Genomic DNA, 16,506 nt, shown 5'->3' on the forward strand with positions numbered 1-16,506 from the left:
CCTTTCCCGATACTCTCGTTGGCAAGTAAAAAGTCAGCGTCTTGCTTTATTAACCTAATTTACATCCAGCAGGTGGCATTACAAACAGAAATTCCTGGTTGTTTGTTGGTGTACTTCATTTGGACATAGTCTTTCAACATGATTGGGACTAGGTGATGCTGACAGAGACCATTTTGAGTGACAGGTTTAGAGCTTGACGTTTCGAGGGAAAGAAAGTGGCCAAAGTAAGTACATTGTTTAACCTCGTTTTAAAATGTAATGGTAGTTTTACTTATAAACGCATCTTAGTTAAACGGTTTCGCTCATTTTACAAGCATGAAACAATGATTTCTGGAAAATGTGTGAATGGTCACACAATTGGGGTAATCAAATTCATTGTAGCGGATGCACAAGGCTGCTCGAATTATTATTTCATGATGCAGCTACAGTGTAACAGGAAGCATCACATACATTGTCGCAATGAATTATATATTAACCCTGTTGCAGGTAGATATTACGTTGTAACTATGTTGTTGTTACACATTGTGGCAGGCGACCTACGTGCGCCGTCATTCCATTGCGCCGGAAAACGACAAACATCAGAAGGAGGCGTTGTCCTCCACCCAAATTTATGCAAACTGTCAACAACCTAATTGAATGTACAGTAATATCGTCGTGCAAAAGGACTTGTTGCATACTGCTACGCATTGAAGTCGAGATAGAAATATAGGTGGCAATACACGAACGTCCACGGTGAGCAAGGGATTTGCAGCATACGGTGCTCATGGGTAGCTAGCTAGTTACAGTAGCTAGCTTTTGTGCTAGCACTGTCTGCAACTAGTTACTGTAGCTAGCTAGTTAACCACTGTACTAGCTAGCAGCACTCAACTTGCTTTTAATTATAGTGAAACAAGTGAGCTGCATAACATGTGGATAGCTAGCTATCTAATAATGTTTTACCTCGCAAGCGACTAATAATGCATGTATTACTAGTTAGGATGTATTGGATTTATGTTGCATGACAATCAAATGTTTGCAAGCAGTCACGTGAAGGAGTGAACGGAGGAATGACATTCTTGATTGATAGATACAATCTTGTCAACATGTAAATATAGATGTTAGTTATCCAGGCATGACAGATATATTCCACGCCTTACAGCTCCACATAGCTGTAGTGTGAATAATATTTTACCTTCCACCAGTGACTGATAGCCAGGTCTTTTGACATTGTTTTCTAGGCAGCATTTGATTGAAAGCTTCTCTTCTTTTCCTCAGTGATGGAGACAGATGGGGACCAAAACCAGGGCTCTACCAATGGAACCACTCCATCGGGAGTGAACTCCCGCCCCTCTCCAATGAACTCCATGTCCCTGTACGAGAGACAGGCTGTGCAGGTCAGTACGTGTGGGTGTGCGTGTGCACAGGTGTGTATGCATATGAATGGGTATATCCTATGCCTTTTTCTGACATGGCAATCACAAATTGTATTCAGAGGTGCAGGTCAGTACGTGTGGGTGTGCGTGTGCACAGGTGTGATGCATATGAATGGGTATATCCTATGCCTTTTACTGACATGGCAATCACAAATTGTATTCACACAGGATCATCTGTAATCCTTGCCTGTAGCGTTGTTGTCTCATTATCACTGTGTAAGCGCTCGTATATCAACCTGCAGGCTATTGACAGTGCAATGTCATTACTCCCTCCCTTTTTTGTATCTTGTGCAACTGAAGGCCCTTCAGGCACTGCAGAGGCAGCCCAACGCAGCGCAGTACTTCCAGCAGCTGATGCTGCAGCAACAGATCAACAGTGCCCAGCTACAAAACCTGGCTGCAGTACAACAGGTAAAGAACCATCTTTATGAACCACACCTAGAGTTAAAGTGGGAAGTTTACATGCATTTAGGTTGGAGTCATTAAAACTCGTTTTTCCACCACTCCACAGATTTCTTGTTAACAAACTATAGTTTTGGCAAGTCGGTTAGGACATCTATTTTGTGTATGACACAAGTAATTTTTCCAACAATTGTTTACAGTTTATTTCACTTATAATTCACTGTATCACAATTCCAGTGGGTCAGAAGTTTACATACACTAAGTTGACTGTGCCTTTAAACAGCTTGGAAAATTCCAGAAAATGATGTCATGGCTTTAGAAGCTTCTGATAGGCTAGTTGACATCATTTGAGTCAATTGGAGGTGTGGATGTACCTGTGGATGTATTTCAAGGCCTACCTTCAAATGCAGTGCCTCTTTGCTTGAAATCATGGGAAAATCTGAAGAAATCAGCCATGACCTAAGAAAAATAATTGTAGACCTCCACAAGTCTGGTTCATCCTTGGGAGCAATTTCCAAACGCCTGAAGGTACCACGTTCATCTGTACAAACAATAGTATGCAAGTATAAACACCATGGGACCACGCAGCCGTCATACCGCTCAGGAAGGAGGCGCGTTCTGTCTCTTAGAGATGAACGTACTTTGGTGCGAAAAGTTCAAATCAATCCCAGAACAACAGCAAAGGACCTTGTGAAGATGCTGGAGGAAACAGGTACAAAGGTATCTATATCCACAGTAAAACGAGCCCTATATCGACATAACCTGAAAGGCTGCTCAGCAAGGGAAAAGCCACTGCTCCAAAACCACCATAAAAAAGCCAGACTACAGTTTGCAACTGCACATGGGGAGAAAGATCATACTTTTTGGAGAAATGTCCTCTGGTCTGATGAAACAAAAATAGAACTGTTTGGCCATAATGACCATCGTTATGTTTGGAGGAAAAGGGGGGATGCTTGCAAGCCGTAGAACACCATCCCAACCATCAAGCACGGGGGTGGCAGCATCATGTTGTGTGGGTGCTTTGCTGCAGGAGGGACTGGTGCACTTCACAAAATAGATGGCTTCATGAGGAAGGAAAATGATGTGGATATATTGAAGCAACATCTCAAGACATCAGTCAGGAAGTTAAAGCTTGGTTGCAAATGGGTCTTCCAAATGGACAATGACCCCAAGCAGACTTCCAAAATTGTGGCAAAATGGCTCAAGGACAACAAAGTCAAGGTATTGGAGTGGCCATCACAAAGCCCTGACCTCAATCCCAAAGAAAATTTGTGGGCAGAATTGAAAAAGTGTGTGCGAGCAAGGAGGCCTACAAACCTGACTCAGTTACACCAGCTCTGTCTGGAGGAATGGGCCGAAATTCACCGAACTTATTGTGGGAAGCTTATGGAAGGCTACCTGAAATGTTTGACCCAAGTTAAACAATTTAAAGGCAATGCTACCAAGTACTAATTGAGTGTATGTAAACTTCTGACCCACTGGGAATGTGATGAAAGAATTAAAAGCTGAAATAAATAATTATCTCTACTATTATTCTGACATTTCACATTCTTAAAATAAACTGGTGATCCTAAGTGGCCTAGGACAGGGAATTTCTTAGAATTGAATGTCAGGAATTGTGAAAAACTGAGATTAAATGTATTTGGCTAAGGTGTATGTAAACTTCCGACTTCAACTGTACCAATAATGCATGCTCAGAATAGTGGACATTAGTGCTGTTTTAACATGGTCAGGTTACGGTTGGTTTGCTATTTTAAAAGGCAGAATGTTTAGGGTAGGGTGGCAGTACAATATGTTGAAACATCATCATAAGGTTTGGTACATAGTCTGTTTTTTTCTGCTCTAAACTATGGCAATGGCTTTTTGCATTATTCCTTGTTGTCCCTGTTCTAGGCCACCTTTGCTGCCAGTCGCCAGTCCAGCCCTGCCACCAACAGCACCTCTCAGACCACCAGCACAACAGTCACATCTGTATGTTTACACATACATGCCTCTTTCAGAATAAGCACAGCACACAATCATTTTTATTTCACCTTTATTTAACTAGGCAAGTCAGTTAAGAACAAATTATTATTTACAGTGACGGCCTACCCAAAGGCAGAAGGCCTCCTGCGGAGACGGGGGATTAAAAATAAAAATAATAGGACAAAACACATCCCAAGAAGAGAGACACCACAACACTACATAAAGAGAGACCTAAGACAACAACATAGCATGGTAGCAACACCACATGACAACAACATGGTAGCAACACATCATTGCAGCAGCATAGCATGGTACAAACATTATTGGGCACAGTCAACAGCACAAAGGCAAGAAGATAGAGACAACAATACATCACGCGATGCAGCCACAACTGTCAGTGAGAGTGTCCATGATTGAGTCTTTGAATGAAGAGATGGAGACAAAACTGTCCAGTTTGAGTGTTTTTAGCAGCTTGTTCCAGTTGCTAGCTGCAGCGAACTGAAAAGAGGAGCGACCCAGGGATGTCTGTGCTTTGTGGACATTTAACAGAATGTAACTGGTATCATTGACACAAATACAGCTTCAAATAGGGAACTCCAGTGATATTTGCATGAAAAACATCATTTTCAATTTGAACATCTGTGACATTTTATATATTTGAGTTAGTGGCACTTCCATTGTTTAATTGTCTCCAAACTAGTCAATACAGTTTGCTTTGGTTGTTCTCAAATTCACTTTTTTTCTTTCCCCTTCAGGTGAACGTAACCACTTCTGGGGGAGGGGCCATAACCAGCACCCGCGCTATAGGCCCAGGCTCTTCTGGGACATCCACCATAAGCCAATCAGTGCTGCTGGGTGGGAGTGCAGCAGGACAGGGACAGATGTATCTGAGAGTGAGAACACATGCACCATTGCCTGATTCACACTATATGGCCGACCCGAACAAAACTTTGCTGGCTCAGATATTTTCAGCACGGTTCCAATTCCACTACAGTGGATTCATAACCAGGTCAGCACAGTACAGCTTAGCTTGGTGTGGTTCGGGCTTGGCTCAGGAGTGTGAGTATTGTATCTGCTTTTGTCATTTGTCTCCATGAAAGGACTGTTTGATTGACAGTCTCTTTTGTTGTACTGTAGGTGAACCGGTCTCTGAGGGCTCCCCTCTCCTCACAACTCATCTTTATGCCTGGTAGCACAGCAACTGCTGCCATGGCAACGGTCACCCAGCAGCCACAGACTCAGCAGCAGCAACAACAGGAAGTTACACCTACTTCCTCCAGCAACCAATCAGACAATGACCAGGTATGGATCAACTTTGTATTTGTGACTGAGAGCATTGGAGTGAGTCCTGCTTTAGTGATGTAATCTAGAATAGCTTCTTCCCAGATCTGTTGTTGCTGTCTTGCCAGTTCCTATGGTCATTACAGCACAAACAGATCTGGGACCAGTAAAAATCTATCATTGTTGTGCAGTAAAACTACAGTATTATACTCTGAAATTGGTGAAACTCTTGCTTGTACTTCTCTTGCGTCCCTCTCTCTGGCCTCTTCTTTCCATCAATCCTCATAAACTCATCTCCCCTTTCTCTCTGGGCCAGGTGCAGAACCTGGCTCTGCGATGTGTCGGCAGTCCCAAGGGGGTCGGGGTCAAGACTGAAACCCCAGAGAGGGGTGAAACAGGTGGGGAGTGAAATCGCAGCATACTTAGCTTTACATACTTACTTGCCTGTTAGTTATTCATTTCCCTCATTCTTTTCCAGCGACCTACTCCCTTATACAGTCATCTCACCAGCAGTTCAACCAGTCCACTCAGCAGTCTCCCACTAAACCAGCCCAACTGCAACAGTCCCACATCAAGATCCCCACCTACATCCAGAGCTCCAACGCCAACCTCTCCTCTCTCAACCTCAAGACGGGCAACCACCACTCCAACACCCCCTCCTCACCCTCCACCTCTGTCCCACTCTCACAGCTCCTCCTTTCCGGACCCAACTATGGCCGGGGCGGGGCTATCACCACGGTAAACTCCGCCACCACGGCGACGCACATTCTGGTGCCCACCTCCAGTGCACCCACCCAGTCCCACAGTTACCAGATGGGTGCTGCCACCATCAAGCCCAATGTTAGTACTCAAACGCTGGTGGTTCAGCCTCTGCAGAAAAGCACTATTAACGACAAGGGAGGCCATGGGAACGGTCCCATTCCAATCCAACCCAAAACTCAACAGGGTCTCCGTATGCCACTGCAACTGCCCTCCCGCAACCCACCTCCCATCCTCCCTGCGCCCCCTGCCAACAACCAGACTAGTGCCGCCCAGCCTCCGCCGCACATCCCAGTCCAGATAGTAGGGGCCAGGCCAAGCTCCATAGGAAACCCCCAGGCTTTGGCCTTGGTCCAGGCCCGGAACGCCTGTTCCCAGGACGGAGCTACCCTTCTAAATAGCTCCAACAGCGCCAGCCTCCTCACCATGGTGGCCTCCATCGCATCCAGAGAGAGAGGGGGTATAGGCAAAGGGGCGGGTCTAAAGAGCCTTCAATCAGCCCAGGAAGCCCTCTCATTGGCCCATGTTTCTCACGTGCAAGCACAAGCCAATCAGAGCCCTGGGCTGAATCAAAATCAAAATTGCACCTTGGCCACCAGCATCTCCTCTCAGTCCCAGGCCGCCATCTCTCCTCCCAACCTCTCCCGTTCCTCCCTCACTCTACCCCTGCCGTTGGTTGAGGCGAGCAGTGCATCCACTGTAGTGGCTGCCAATGGAGAGTCTGTGTGTCCTCAGCCTCCGCAGGTGAGTTGTTCCTTACTGATAGCACTGATGACACTATAAATTACTGATGTTTCTAAACTACGTATTAGTTGTCGATTCCATTTGTGAAATAATGACATTCCTCAAAGGGTAAGTCGATGAAGAGGAAATCCGAGTCAGACGCAGCCAATGAGGAAGATGGTCCCCCTCCTCCCCACCTTGTTCCTATGAGTGAACACTCCCCTGCTCTCTCCTCCTCCGCCATGGAAGCAGGTAAGGAGTCAGCTACGAATGTGCCCACTTGTCTTAAATACTTTGCCTTTCTCATTCCTCTCTTTTACAACCACTGGAAGGATAAGAGTGCAGGGAGACCATTTTCCACCATAGCCCAGCCACCAGCATGTCAAATCCCCTTTGTTTCATACCTATACATGACTCCAAAAACCTCATGTTTGCATAGATTTAGACACTGGCCAGTCAGCCTTGCTCAAATTGTTCAAAAATAAATGATCAAATCCTTTCTCTCCCCACAACTGTCTTTTAAGGCCCTGGTCCACCTTCTCCCTCTTCTCCTTCCCCTGCCCTCTCGGTGTCCCGTATGGGGGGTGGCCAGGGGGAGAGAGCCCCCCCTCCACAGGCTGTGGTCAAACCCCACGTTCTCACCCACCTAATAGAGGGCTTCGTCATCCAGGAGGGAGCTGAACCCTTCCCTGTATGTACAGTTCACCTTAGAGTAGTTGTGGTTCTCATATACAATACAACATCCATTCATACCCTTTGGGGATATACAGTGCATTCGGAAAGTATTCAGACCCCTTGAATTTTCTAAAATGGATTTTTTTTTACAAATGCCCTCATCAATCTACACACAATACCCGATAATGACAAATTGAAAACAGGTTTTAATAGTTTTTTGCAAATTTATAAAAAATGAAAAACAGAAATACCTTATTTACATAAGTATTCAGACCCTTTGCTATGAGACTCGAAACTTAGCTCAGGCGTATCTTGTTTCCATTGGTCATACTTGAGATGTTTCTACAACTTGATTGGAGTCCGCCTGTGGTAAATTCAATTGATTGGACATGATTTGTAAAGGCACACACCTGTCTATATAAGGTCCCACAGTTGACAGTGCATGTCAGAGCAAAAAAACAAGCCATGAGGTGGAAGGAATTGTCTGTAAATCTCTGAGACATGATTGAGCAATCGGGGGAGAAGGGCCTTGGTCAGAGAGGTGACCAAGAACCCGATGGTCACTCAGACAGAGCTCCAGAGTTCCTCTGTGGAGATGGGAGAACCTTCCAGAAGGACAACCATCTATGCAGCAATCAGGCCTTTATGGTAGAGTGGCCAGACGGAAGCCACTCCTCAGTAAAAGGCACATGACAGCCCGTTTGGAGTTTGTCAAAAGTCACCTAAAGGACTCTGGTCTGATGAAACCAAGATTGAACTCTTTGGCCTGAATGCCAAGCGTCACGTCTGGAGGAAACCTAGCACCATCCCTACAGTAAGGCCTGGTGGGGGCAGCATCATGCTTTGGGGATCTTTTTCAGCGGCAGGGACTGGGAAACTAGTCAGGGTCGAGGAAAAGATGAATGGAGCAAAGTACAGAGAGGTCCTTGATGAAAACCTGCTCCAGAGCAAGCAGGACCTCTGACTGGGGCAAAGATTCAACTTCCAACAGGACCACGACCCTAACCACACAGCCAAGACAACGCAGGAGTGGCTTTGGGACAAGTCTCTGAATGTCCTTGTGTGGCCCAGCCAGAGCCTTGACTTGAACCTGATCGAACATCTCTGGAGAGACCTGAAAATAGCTGTGCACATTCCCAATCCATCTTAACAGAGCTTGAGCTGATCTGCAGAGAAGAATGTGAGAAACTCCCCAAATACAGGTGTGCCAAGCTTGTAGCATCATACCCAAGAGGACGAAAGGCTGTAAATACTTAATGTAAATGTAATATTTCCGTTTTGTATTTTTTATAAATTTGCAAAAAAATCTAAAAACCTGTTTTTGCTTTGTCATTATGGGGTATTGTGTATAGATCAGTGGTGTAAAGTGCTTAAGTAAAAATACTTTAAAGAACTACTTAAGTAGTTTTTTGGGGTATCTGTACTTTACTATTTATATTTTTGACAACTTTTACTTTACTTCACTACATTCCTAAAGAAAATAATGTACTTTTTACTCCATACATTTCACCTGACACCCAAAAGTATTTGTTACATTTTGAATGCTTAACAGGACAGACAATGGTCCAATTCACCCACTTATCAAGACAACACATGGTCATCCCTTTTGCCTCTGATCTGGCAGGCTCACTAAACACAAATGCATCTTTTGTAAATAATGTCTTGAGTGTTGGAGTGTGGCCCTGGCTATCCATACATTTAAAAAACAAGAAAATGGTGCTGTCTGCTTTACTTAATAGAAGTAATAGGAAATTATTTATACTTTTACTTTTACTTTTGATACCTAAGTATATTTTAGCAATTACATTTACTTTTGATAGTTAAGTATATTTAGAACCAAATACTTTTAGACTTATACTCAAGTAGTATTTTACTGGGTGACTTTTACTTTTTCTTGAGTAACTTTCTATTAAGGTATCTATACTTTTACTCAAATATGACAATTGGGTACTTTTTCCACCACTGGTGTAGATTGACGAGGAAAAAAATATTTAATCCATTTTAGAATAAGGTTGTAATGTAACAAAATGTAGAAAAATTCAAGGGGTCTGAATACTTTCGGAATGTACCGTATAACATCTGATGTAAATAATGACATGTACTGTAGATCAAAACAATATTATCAATAATTCCCTTGAATCAGTAATGTTGTACACAACACATTTTGTTCCTGTATTTTGATTGACAGGTGAGTGGGCCGGTGAAAGAGCCAGCTGGAGAAGATTTGGCCATGGACAATCCAGACGCCAGTCAGCCTAAGACTGTGAATACAGCTGCAGGTTAGGCTCAGACCATAGTCCAAGTCACGTTTCCATCAAAGCCACTGGTTTGACTACAAACTGTAATTAATCTAGTTCTTTAAACCCCCCTTTTCCTGTTCTCTCTTCCCAGTGCTGAAGTGTGAGTACTGCAAAAGCTTCGCCCCAGCCAGACAGTTTAGAGGGACCAAGCGCTTCTGCTCCTTGACCTGTTCCAAGAGGTAAAGTCATAATATAGTACAAAGTCACTGCAGTGTTCTGTGTCTACTATACTGATTTTTTTTATACCCAACATGTAATGTGTTGGTCCCATGTTTCATGAGCTGAAATAAAAGATCCCAGAAATGTTCCATACTCACAAAAAGCTTATTCCTCTCAAATTTTGGGCCCAAATTTGTTTACATCCCTGTTAGTGAGCATTTCTCCTTTGCCAAGATAAATCCATCCACCTGACAGGTGTGGCATATCAAGAAGCTGATTAAACAGCATGATCATTACACAGGTGCATCTTGTGCCGAGAACAATTAAAGGCCACTCTTTAATGTGGAGTTTTGTCACACACCGCAATGCCACAGATGTCAAAATGTTGAGGGAGCTGCGTAATTGTTATGCTGACTGCAGGAATGTCCACCAGAGCTGTTGCCAGAGAATTTAATGTTCATTTCTTTACTATAAGCCGCCTCCAACGTCATTTTAGAGAATTTGGCAGTATGTCCAACCGGCCTCACAACTGAAGACCACGTGTAACGAAGCCAGCCCAGGACCTCCACATCCGTCTTCTTCACCTGCAGGATCATCTTAGACCAATCTCCCGGACAGCTGATGAAACTGAGGAGTATTTCTGTCTGTAATAATGCTCTTTTGTGGGGAAAAACTCGTTCTGATTGGCTGGGCCTGACTCCCCAGTGGTTGGGCCTGGCTCCCAAGTGGGTGGGCCTATGCCCTCCCAGGCCCACCCATGGCTGCGCCCCTGCCCATTCATGTGAAATCCATAGATTAGGGCCTAATGAATGTATTTCAATTGACTGATTTACTTATATGAATTGTAACTCAGTAAAATTGTTGCATGTTGTGTTTATATTTTTGTTCAGTATATATGTCAGTGTACATTGAGTGTACAAAACATTAGGAACACTTTCCTAGTTGCACCCCCTTTTGTCTTCAGAACAGTCTCAATTCGCCGGGGCATGGACTCTACAAGGTGTCGAAAGTGTTCCACAGGGATACTGGCCCGTGTTGACTCCAATGCTTCCCACAGTTGTGTCAAGTTGTCTGGATGTCGTTTGGTTGGTGGACCATTCTTGATACACACGGGAAACTGTTGAGCGTGAGAAACCCAGCAGCGTTACAGTTCTTGATACACCCAAACTGGTGCGCCTGGCAGCTACTACCATACCCAGTTCAAAGGCACTTAAATCTTTTGTCTTGCCAATTCACCTTCTGAATGGCACACATACACAAACCATGTCTCAGTAGTCTCAAGGCTTCAAAAGCATTCAATAAGGGATCATAGCTTTCACCTGGATTCACCTGGTCAGTCTGTGTCATGGAAAGAGCAGGTGTTCTTAATGTTTTGTACACTCTGTGTATGCCTACTATATGTCTCCCTGTTGCTCCAGGTATAATGTGAGCTGCAGCCAGCACTTCCGCCTGCGACAGGGGCTTCACCTCACCCACTCTGACGAGGACGGAGTCCTGAGGAGGAGGGTTCCCCACAGGACCAGCTCCGAGATCGCCAGTGCCAAAATAGCCGGGAGACCCTTACCAGTCAAGGTAATGGTCAGTTCATCATTGATAGTTGTAAACTTGTTTTTGAGCTGGCATGGATGACTGAAGAGCAATATTCCCTCAAAAGAAATTCCGGCACTGAGCAAATTTCAGGTCTGCTGGGTGCAGAACGTTGTGAACATTCTGTGCATTTTCCTGCTTGCGTTTACTGTGATCACTGAGGCTGTACCCGCTTTAAGTTAGTTTTAACAGTGGCCATGTAGGTTACAATGGAGAAAATGCATCCCATAACATTTTAACATGGAAATAGCTGTTCTATCATTCAGCCTATAGTAGCAGCCAATGTGTAGTGTTCAATGTAGGCCTTCAATCCATGAGACTTTAAAAAAAAACATGCACGGCTTGACATTAACCTGTTTATCCACTTGTCCCTGAGACAAGAAGGTGACTGAAAATGCTGTTGTGGTGTTTGATTCAAAAACCACTTTACAAAATGCATTATTATTATCATACCATTATTACAGAAAATCTGACAAATTATGCTACCTATTGGCCACATAGCTTATTCAAGCCTGTCTCAAAATACAACACTGCCCCTTTAAGACAAAAAAAAAGCTCTTTACCTGACTCGCTTTTCAAAGATGCCTAGAAATGTACACGCTTTGTGCCCATGTAGGAAGCAATCACTCCCCTATTTCTGACTACAAATTATCTATAACTGGGCTAACAACTCACTAACTAGCAAAGGATATGAACATGCATGGCTACATGCAGCTCTTGCTTTGATCTCAAAACAAGCTCATCTACTCACGACTGCTCATGCTGTAAACACAGTCCAGTTGAAAGTAAATGGCAGAGATCCATATATGGCAATGGTCTATTTGCATATAGGCCTACTGCAGCTCTGATTGTTTATGCCTCACCGGTCTGTACAGTACGGACTGAGTAGTGTGTGTCAATGCAATAGACTCCTACTCAGATGCAATAGACTCCTACTCAGATGCAATAGACTCCTACTCAGATGCGTTATGCCTACAACAAATATCTTGCGTAGTTGGTTTTGTTTCAGTATGTTGCATTGAAAGTAGCTTATATTGCATTGATTTGATCACATTTCCACAGTAAAGGAAAACAGTGATAGTGTTAACAGGGAAAACTCTAGAACAGTGGTCACCAACCTTTTCTGAGTCAAAATGCAAGCCAAGATCTACCACTCAGAATTTTAATTTAGGGGGAACAGTGCTGAAGGGACATGGCTATCCAGTGACTACCTTGTTGCACAAACACCTCTCATACAGTCCTGGTTCATTGTCTACAGTGCCGCTCCGAGTCCAGCCGTTCAGACGACGTCTCCAGTTGCGAGGAGGAAGAGGACGACCCCATGTCCTTCTCCCCGGCCTCCTCCTCTTCCTGTCACCAGCCTCCCCCCACACTCCGATTGGAGGGCTCGGCGGCGCCCCACTTCCTGCCTGGCAGCCCTGCCCAGTGGAGTGTGGAGGAAGTTTCTCAGTTCATATCATCTCTGCAAGGTTGGTACCACAGAGATGAGCTGTATACTGTAGACACCATTGGTTGATACAGTTCAGAAGGACATGCGTTGTCATGCAACAACACACAAATGCTACTCTTTTTGTGACTTTTGAAATCTTTAAAACAGTTATCGTACTTGTTTTTTTTTTTTTTTAATCTCAGTGTTATTCTATGATAATACGATTGCTATTGTATTTTCACCATTGTAAATGCTATTCATGTTATTGTCTTGCTTACCGTCTCCCCCCCTTTCTCTCGCTCTCTCTCTCGCTCTCTGTCGCCCTCTCTTACTCCCAACCTCCCTCTTTCTCTCCGTCTCTCCTCCTTTTCTCCTCTCGCAGACTGTGAGGAGCTGGCAGCCCATTTCCTGTCCCAGGAGATTGATGGACAGGCCCTGCTGCTGCTCAGAGAGGAGCATCTCATGTCCACCATGAACATCAAGCTCGGTCCCGCCCTCAAGATCTGTGCCCACATCAACAACCTAAAAGACTGAGAGGAAGGATGAAAGGAGCAAAGGAGGGATTCTGAAATACTCCCCCCAAAATAAAAGGAGAGAAAGAAGGGATGGAGAGAGAGAGAGAAGAGGTGACAATATGGCCATTGAAAGACTTTTTAGCTGTGTTAAGTGGGGTCCCTGTTGATTTTATTATACACTATATGTACAAAGTATGTGGGCATCACTTCAAATTAGTTGATTTGGTTATTTCAGGCACACCCGTTGCTGACAGGTGTATAAAATCGAGTACACAGCCATAGGTTAACATTGTCAGTAGAATGGCCTTACTGATGAGCTCAGTGACTTTCAACATGGCACTGTCATAGGATGCCACCTTTCCATCAAGTCAGTTTGTCAAACTTCTGCCCTGCTAGAGCTGCCCCTGTTTCAGCATGACGATGCCCCCTTGCACAAAGCAAGGTCCATACAGAAATGGTTTGTCGAGATCGGTGTGGAAGAACTTGACTGACCTGCAAAGAGCTCTGACCTCAACCCCATCGAAAACCTTTGGGATGAATTGGAATGCCAACTGCGAGCCAGGCCTAATCGCCCGACGTCAGTGCTCGACCTCACTAATGCTCTTGTAGCTGAATGGAAACAAGTCCCCGCAGCAATGCTCCAACATCTAGTGGAAATTCTTCCCTGAAGAGTTGAGGCTGTTATAGCAGCAAAGGGGGTGACCAACTCCATATTAATGCCCATGATTTTGGAATGAGATGTTCGACGAGCAGGTGTCCACATACTTTTGTCCATGTAGTGTATTTTGTCAAAACAAACATAGAATGAAAGTGGAAAAGATGAGGCTTCTACCCACAAGACGTGAACCTTCAATGTAGAGTATTATGTTACATTATGTGAGTGAGTGAGCAAACCCTATATATATGTGTGTAATGTTTGCCTATATATTTAAATATACCTTTGTTGGCTGGACTGCCTTTGTTTACGCTGTAGAGAATCATTGCGTTATCTCTCTGTGGAAATTGTGGCCTTTTTAAGTAGTTTCGACGAGCGAAAATAGAACTAGAACGGAGTCGTCCGTAAAAAATAAATGACGTGTTTCTTATCATTCCGTATTTTTACGAGCAGTTATGTATGGTAAGGTCATGTAAAGCAATGGACCGTTGCCTTTACCAACCATTACTGAGGAGTAGCAAATATACTGGCCTAAGGATCAATAGAGGGTGACATTTTCTGTCCGCTGAAATTAGAAAAAAAATGTACAATTGGTGCACAGGATTTATATATAAAAAACTTCCTTTTTACAATGTACGTGAGGTGGCAGCAATAATCTATGAGGATCTGAAGTACTGGTACACCTGATCCAAGTTATACCGTCCCATTGGCTACTGTAGTTTTCCAAACGTGTTTCAGATTATATGCCCTCCTGTCTATTTCAAATGTTTGTGTTTTTTTTGTAAAATCTTTGCAGTTTTACACACAGCATGAGCTATTTACAGTAGTGGACAGAACATGTCACCAAGGTCGTGTTCATTAGGCATCAAACGGACAAAAACTGACTGAAACAGGGAGGGACTACCTGGACTTGTCCAATAAGAAACACAAATTTTCTCGCTGCATGCCCTAATGAACATGACCCTGGATTGTGGTCTTCCTCATAGCTTTCCTCATAACTTCTACCTATCCAAGGCTTTTGTTACAGAAGCAGTGACTGTGGCTATTATGAATAATCAATCATCTTATGTTTCGGTCCTCTGCTAATTGTGTGTTTACGTTATAAGCTTGGAGAAGGCGAGGTCAATATCATGCAAAAAAATAAACAAACTACTAGGACAAAATGGAGGGGTGGTAGTGCTTTTATTTTGAAACTGATTTGAGTGTTGTGTCGACTGAACGTTTATTGTGTGTAATAGCTAGTTGTGCTCTTTACTTTACAGTCCTTTGATTGGTTAAGACTTCTGAGTTTTTTAAGTCATATTTGTTAGGCAGGGATCCCAGCTCAAATAAGGATCACTTTGCTTTGTTGAACAACAGATGCCTTAAAGGGAAATATCAAATGATGTATGATATACATGTATGGTGCATTTTTCATCATCATGATGATGTGGCCGGTAACAATTTGCTTCTTAAAAGTCCAATACTGCATCTTGGAAACTGCTGACATGCAGAACATTTTGGGATTGTATAAAAGCCGACTAATGGAAAAATATTTATAAAAGATGGTTTTTGAGTGGATTTACTTACTTTCCCTGCTGGGCTAGGTTTTATTATGATGAGGCACTTAGCCATTTCTATTTGGTGGCACTGTGGTTGTTTAAAGGGTTAAAGTGCGAGTGACCATGTACAGTAGAAATATAGAGCTAGTGTGGGATAGAGACCCAGGTAGGGCCTTGGAAGTCACTGGCATTAGAACCTGCAGCAAAACAGGGAATCTTCATTTTGTTGTCCTTCGGAGCCACACAGATATTCAGTGGGACAGTGGACAAATATAGAAATATACATATATTATTCTTTAAATACACAATATAAGTACAGTGCCTTCGGAAAGTATTCAGACCCCTTGACTTTTTCTATATTTGGTTAGGTTACATACAGCCTTGTTCTAAAATGTATGAAATAGTTTTTTTCCCTCATCAATCTACACACAATACCCCTTAATGGCAAAGCAAAAACAGGTTGTTAGACATTTTTTGCAGGTTTATAAAAAATGTAAAAACAGAAATATTACATTTACATAAGTTTTCAGACCCTTTACTCAGTACTTTGTTGAAGCACCTTTGGCGGCGTCTACAGCCTCGAGTCTTCTAGTGTATGACGATACAAGCTTGTTGGCACACCTGTATTTGGGGAGTTTCTCCCATTCTTCTCTGCAGATCCTCTCAAGCTCTGTCAAGTCTGATGCGGAGCGTCGCTGCACAGCTATTTTCAGGTCTCTCCAGAGATGCTCAATCAGGTTCAAGTCCGGGCTCTGGCTGGGCCACTTAAGGACATTCAGAGATTTGTCCCAAAGCCACTCCTGCGTTGGCCTGGCTGTGTGCTTAGGGTCGTGGTCCTGTTGGAAGGTGAACCTTCGCCCCAGTCTGAGGTCCTGAGCGCTCTTGAGCAGGTTTTCATCAAGGATCTCTTTGTACTTTGCTCTGTTCCATCTTTGCCTTGATCATGACTAGTCTCTCAGTCCCTGCCACTGAAAAGCATCCCCCCGGCATGATGCTGCCACCACCATGCTTCACCGTAAGGATGGTGGCAGTTTTCTTCTAGACGCGACACTTGGCATTCAGGCCAAAGAGTTCAATCTTGGTTTCATCAGGCCAGATAATCT

General features: G+C 43.8%; 1 protein-coding gene across 2 annotated transcripts; it reads left to right on the forward strand.

Annotated features, from left to right (window-relative positions):
• Window positions 1–110: 110 nt before the first annotated feature.
• On the forward strand, window positions 111–13,641 carry LOC106569996 (polyhomeotic-like protein 1). Of its 2 annotated transcripts, none has more exons than XM_014141827.2 (15): window positions 111–224; window positions 1,255–1,373; window positions 1,713–1,823; window positions 3,708–3,785; window positions 4,535–4,672; window positions 4,917–5,081; window positions 5,377–5,458; window positions 5,539–6,563; window positions 6,671–6,794; window positions 7,067–7,233; window positions 9,406–9,496; window positions 9,609–9,696; window positions 11,095–11,248; window positions 12,522–12,732; window positions 13,075–13,641. In XM_014141827.2, coding segments are annotated over exons 1-15 (2,706 nt in total). In that variant the 5' UTR covers window positions 111–223; the 3' UTR covers window positions 13,227–13,641. The 2 variants fall into 2 exon arrangements, with proteins under 2 accessions (XP_013997302.2, XP_013997303.2); XM_014141828.2 differs by lacking the exon at window positions 111–224 and adding an exon at window positions 569–732 and having other exon boundaries at window positions 13,075–13,640.
• Window positions 13,642–16,506: the final 2,865 nt, after the last annotated feature.

The sequence above is a fragment of the Salmo salar genome, chromosome ssa14, assembly GCF_905237065.1.
Source record: "Salmo salar chromosome ssa14, Ssal_v3.1, whole genome shotgun sequence".
NCBI lineage: Eukaryota > Metazoa > Chordata > Actinopteri > Salmoniformes > Salmonidae > Salmo > Salmo salar.

Bases quoted from the DNA above. Each gene is read 5' to 3' on its own strand.
- LOC106569996 (XM_014141827.2), top strand. The intron at 6,564-6,670 runs GTGAGTTGTTCC...CATTCCTCAAAG, and splicing joins TGTGTCCTCAGCCTCCGCAG to GGTAAGTCGATGAAGAGGAA. The intron at 9,697-11,094 runs GTAAAGTCATAA...CTGTTGCTCCAG, and splicing joins TCCTTGACCTGTTCCAAGAG to GTATAATGTGAGCTGCAGCC.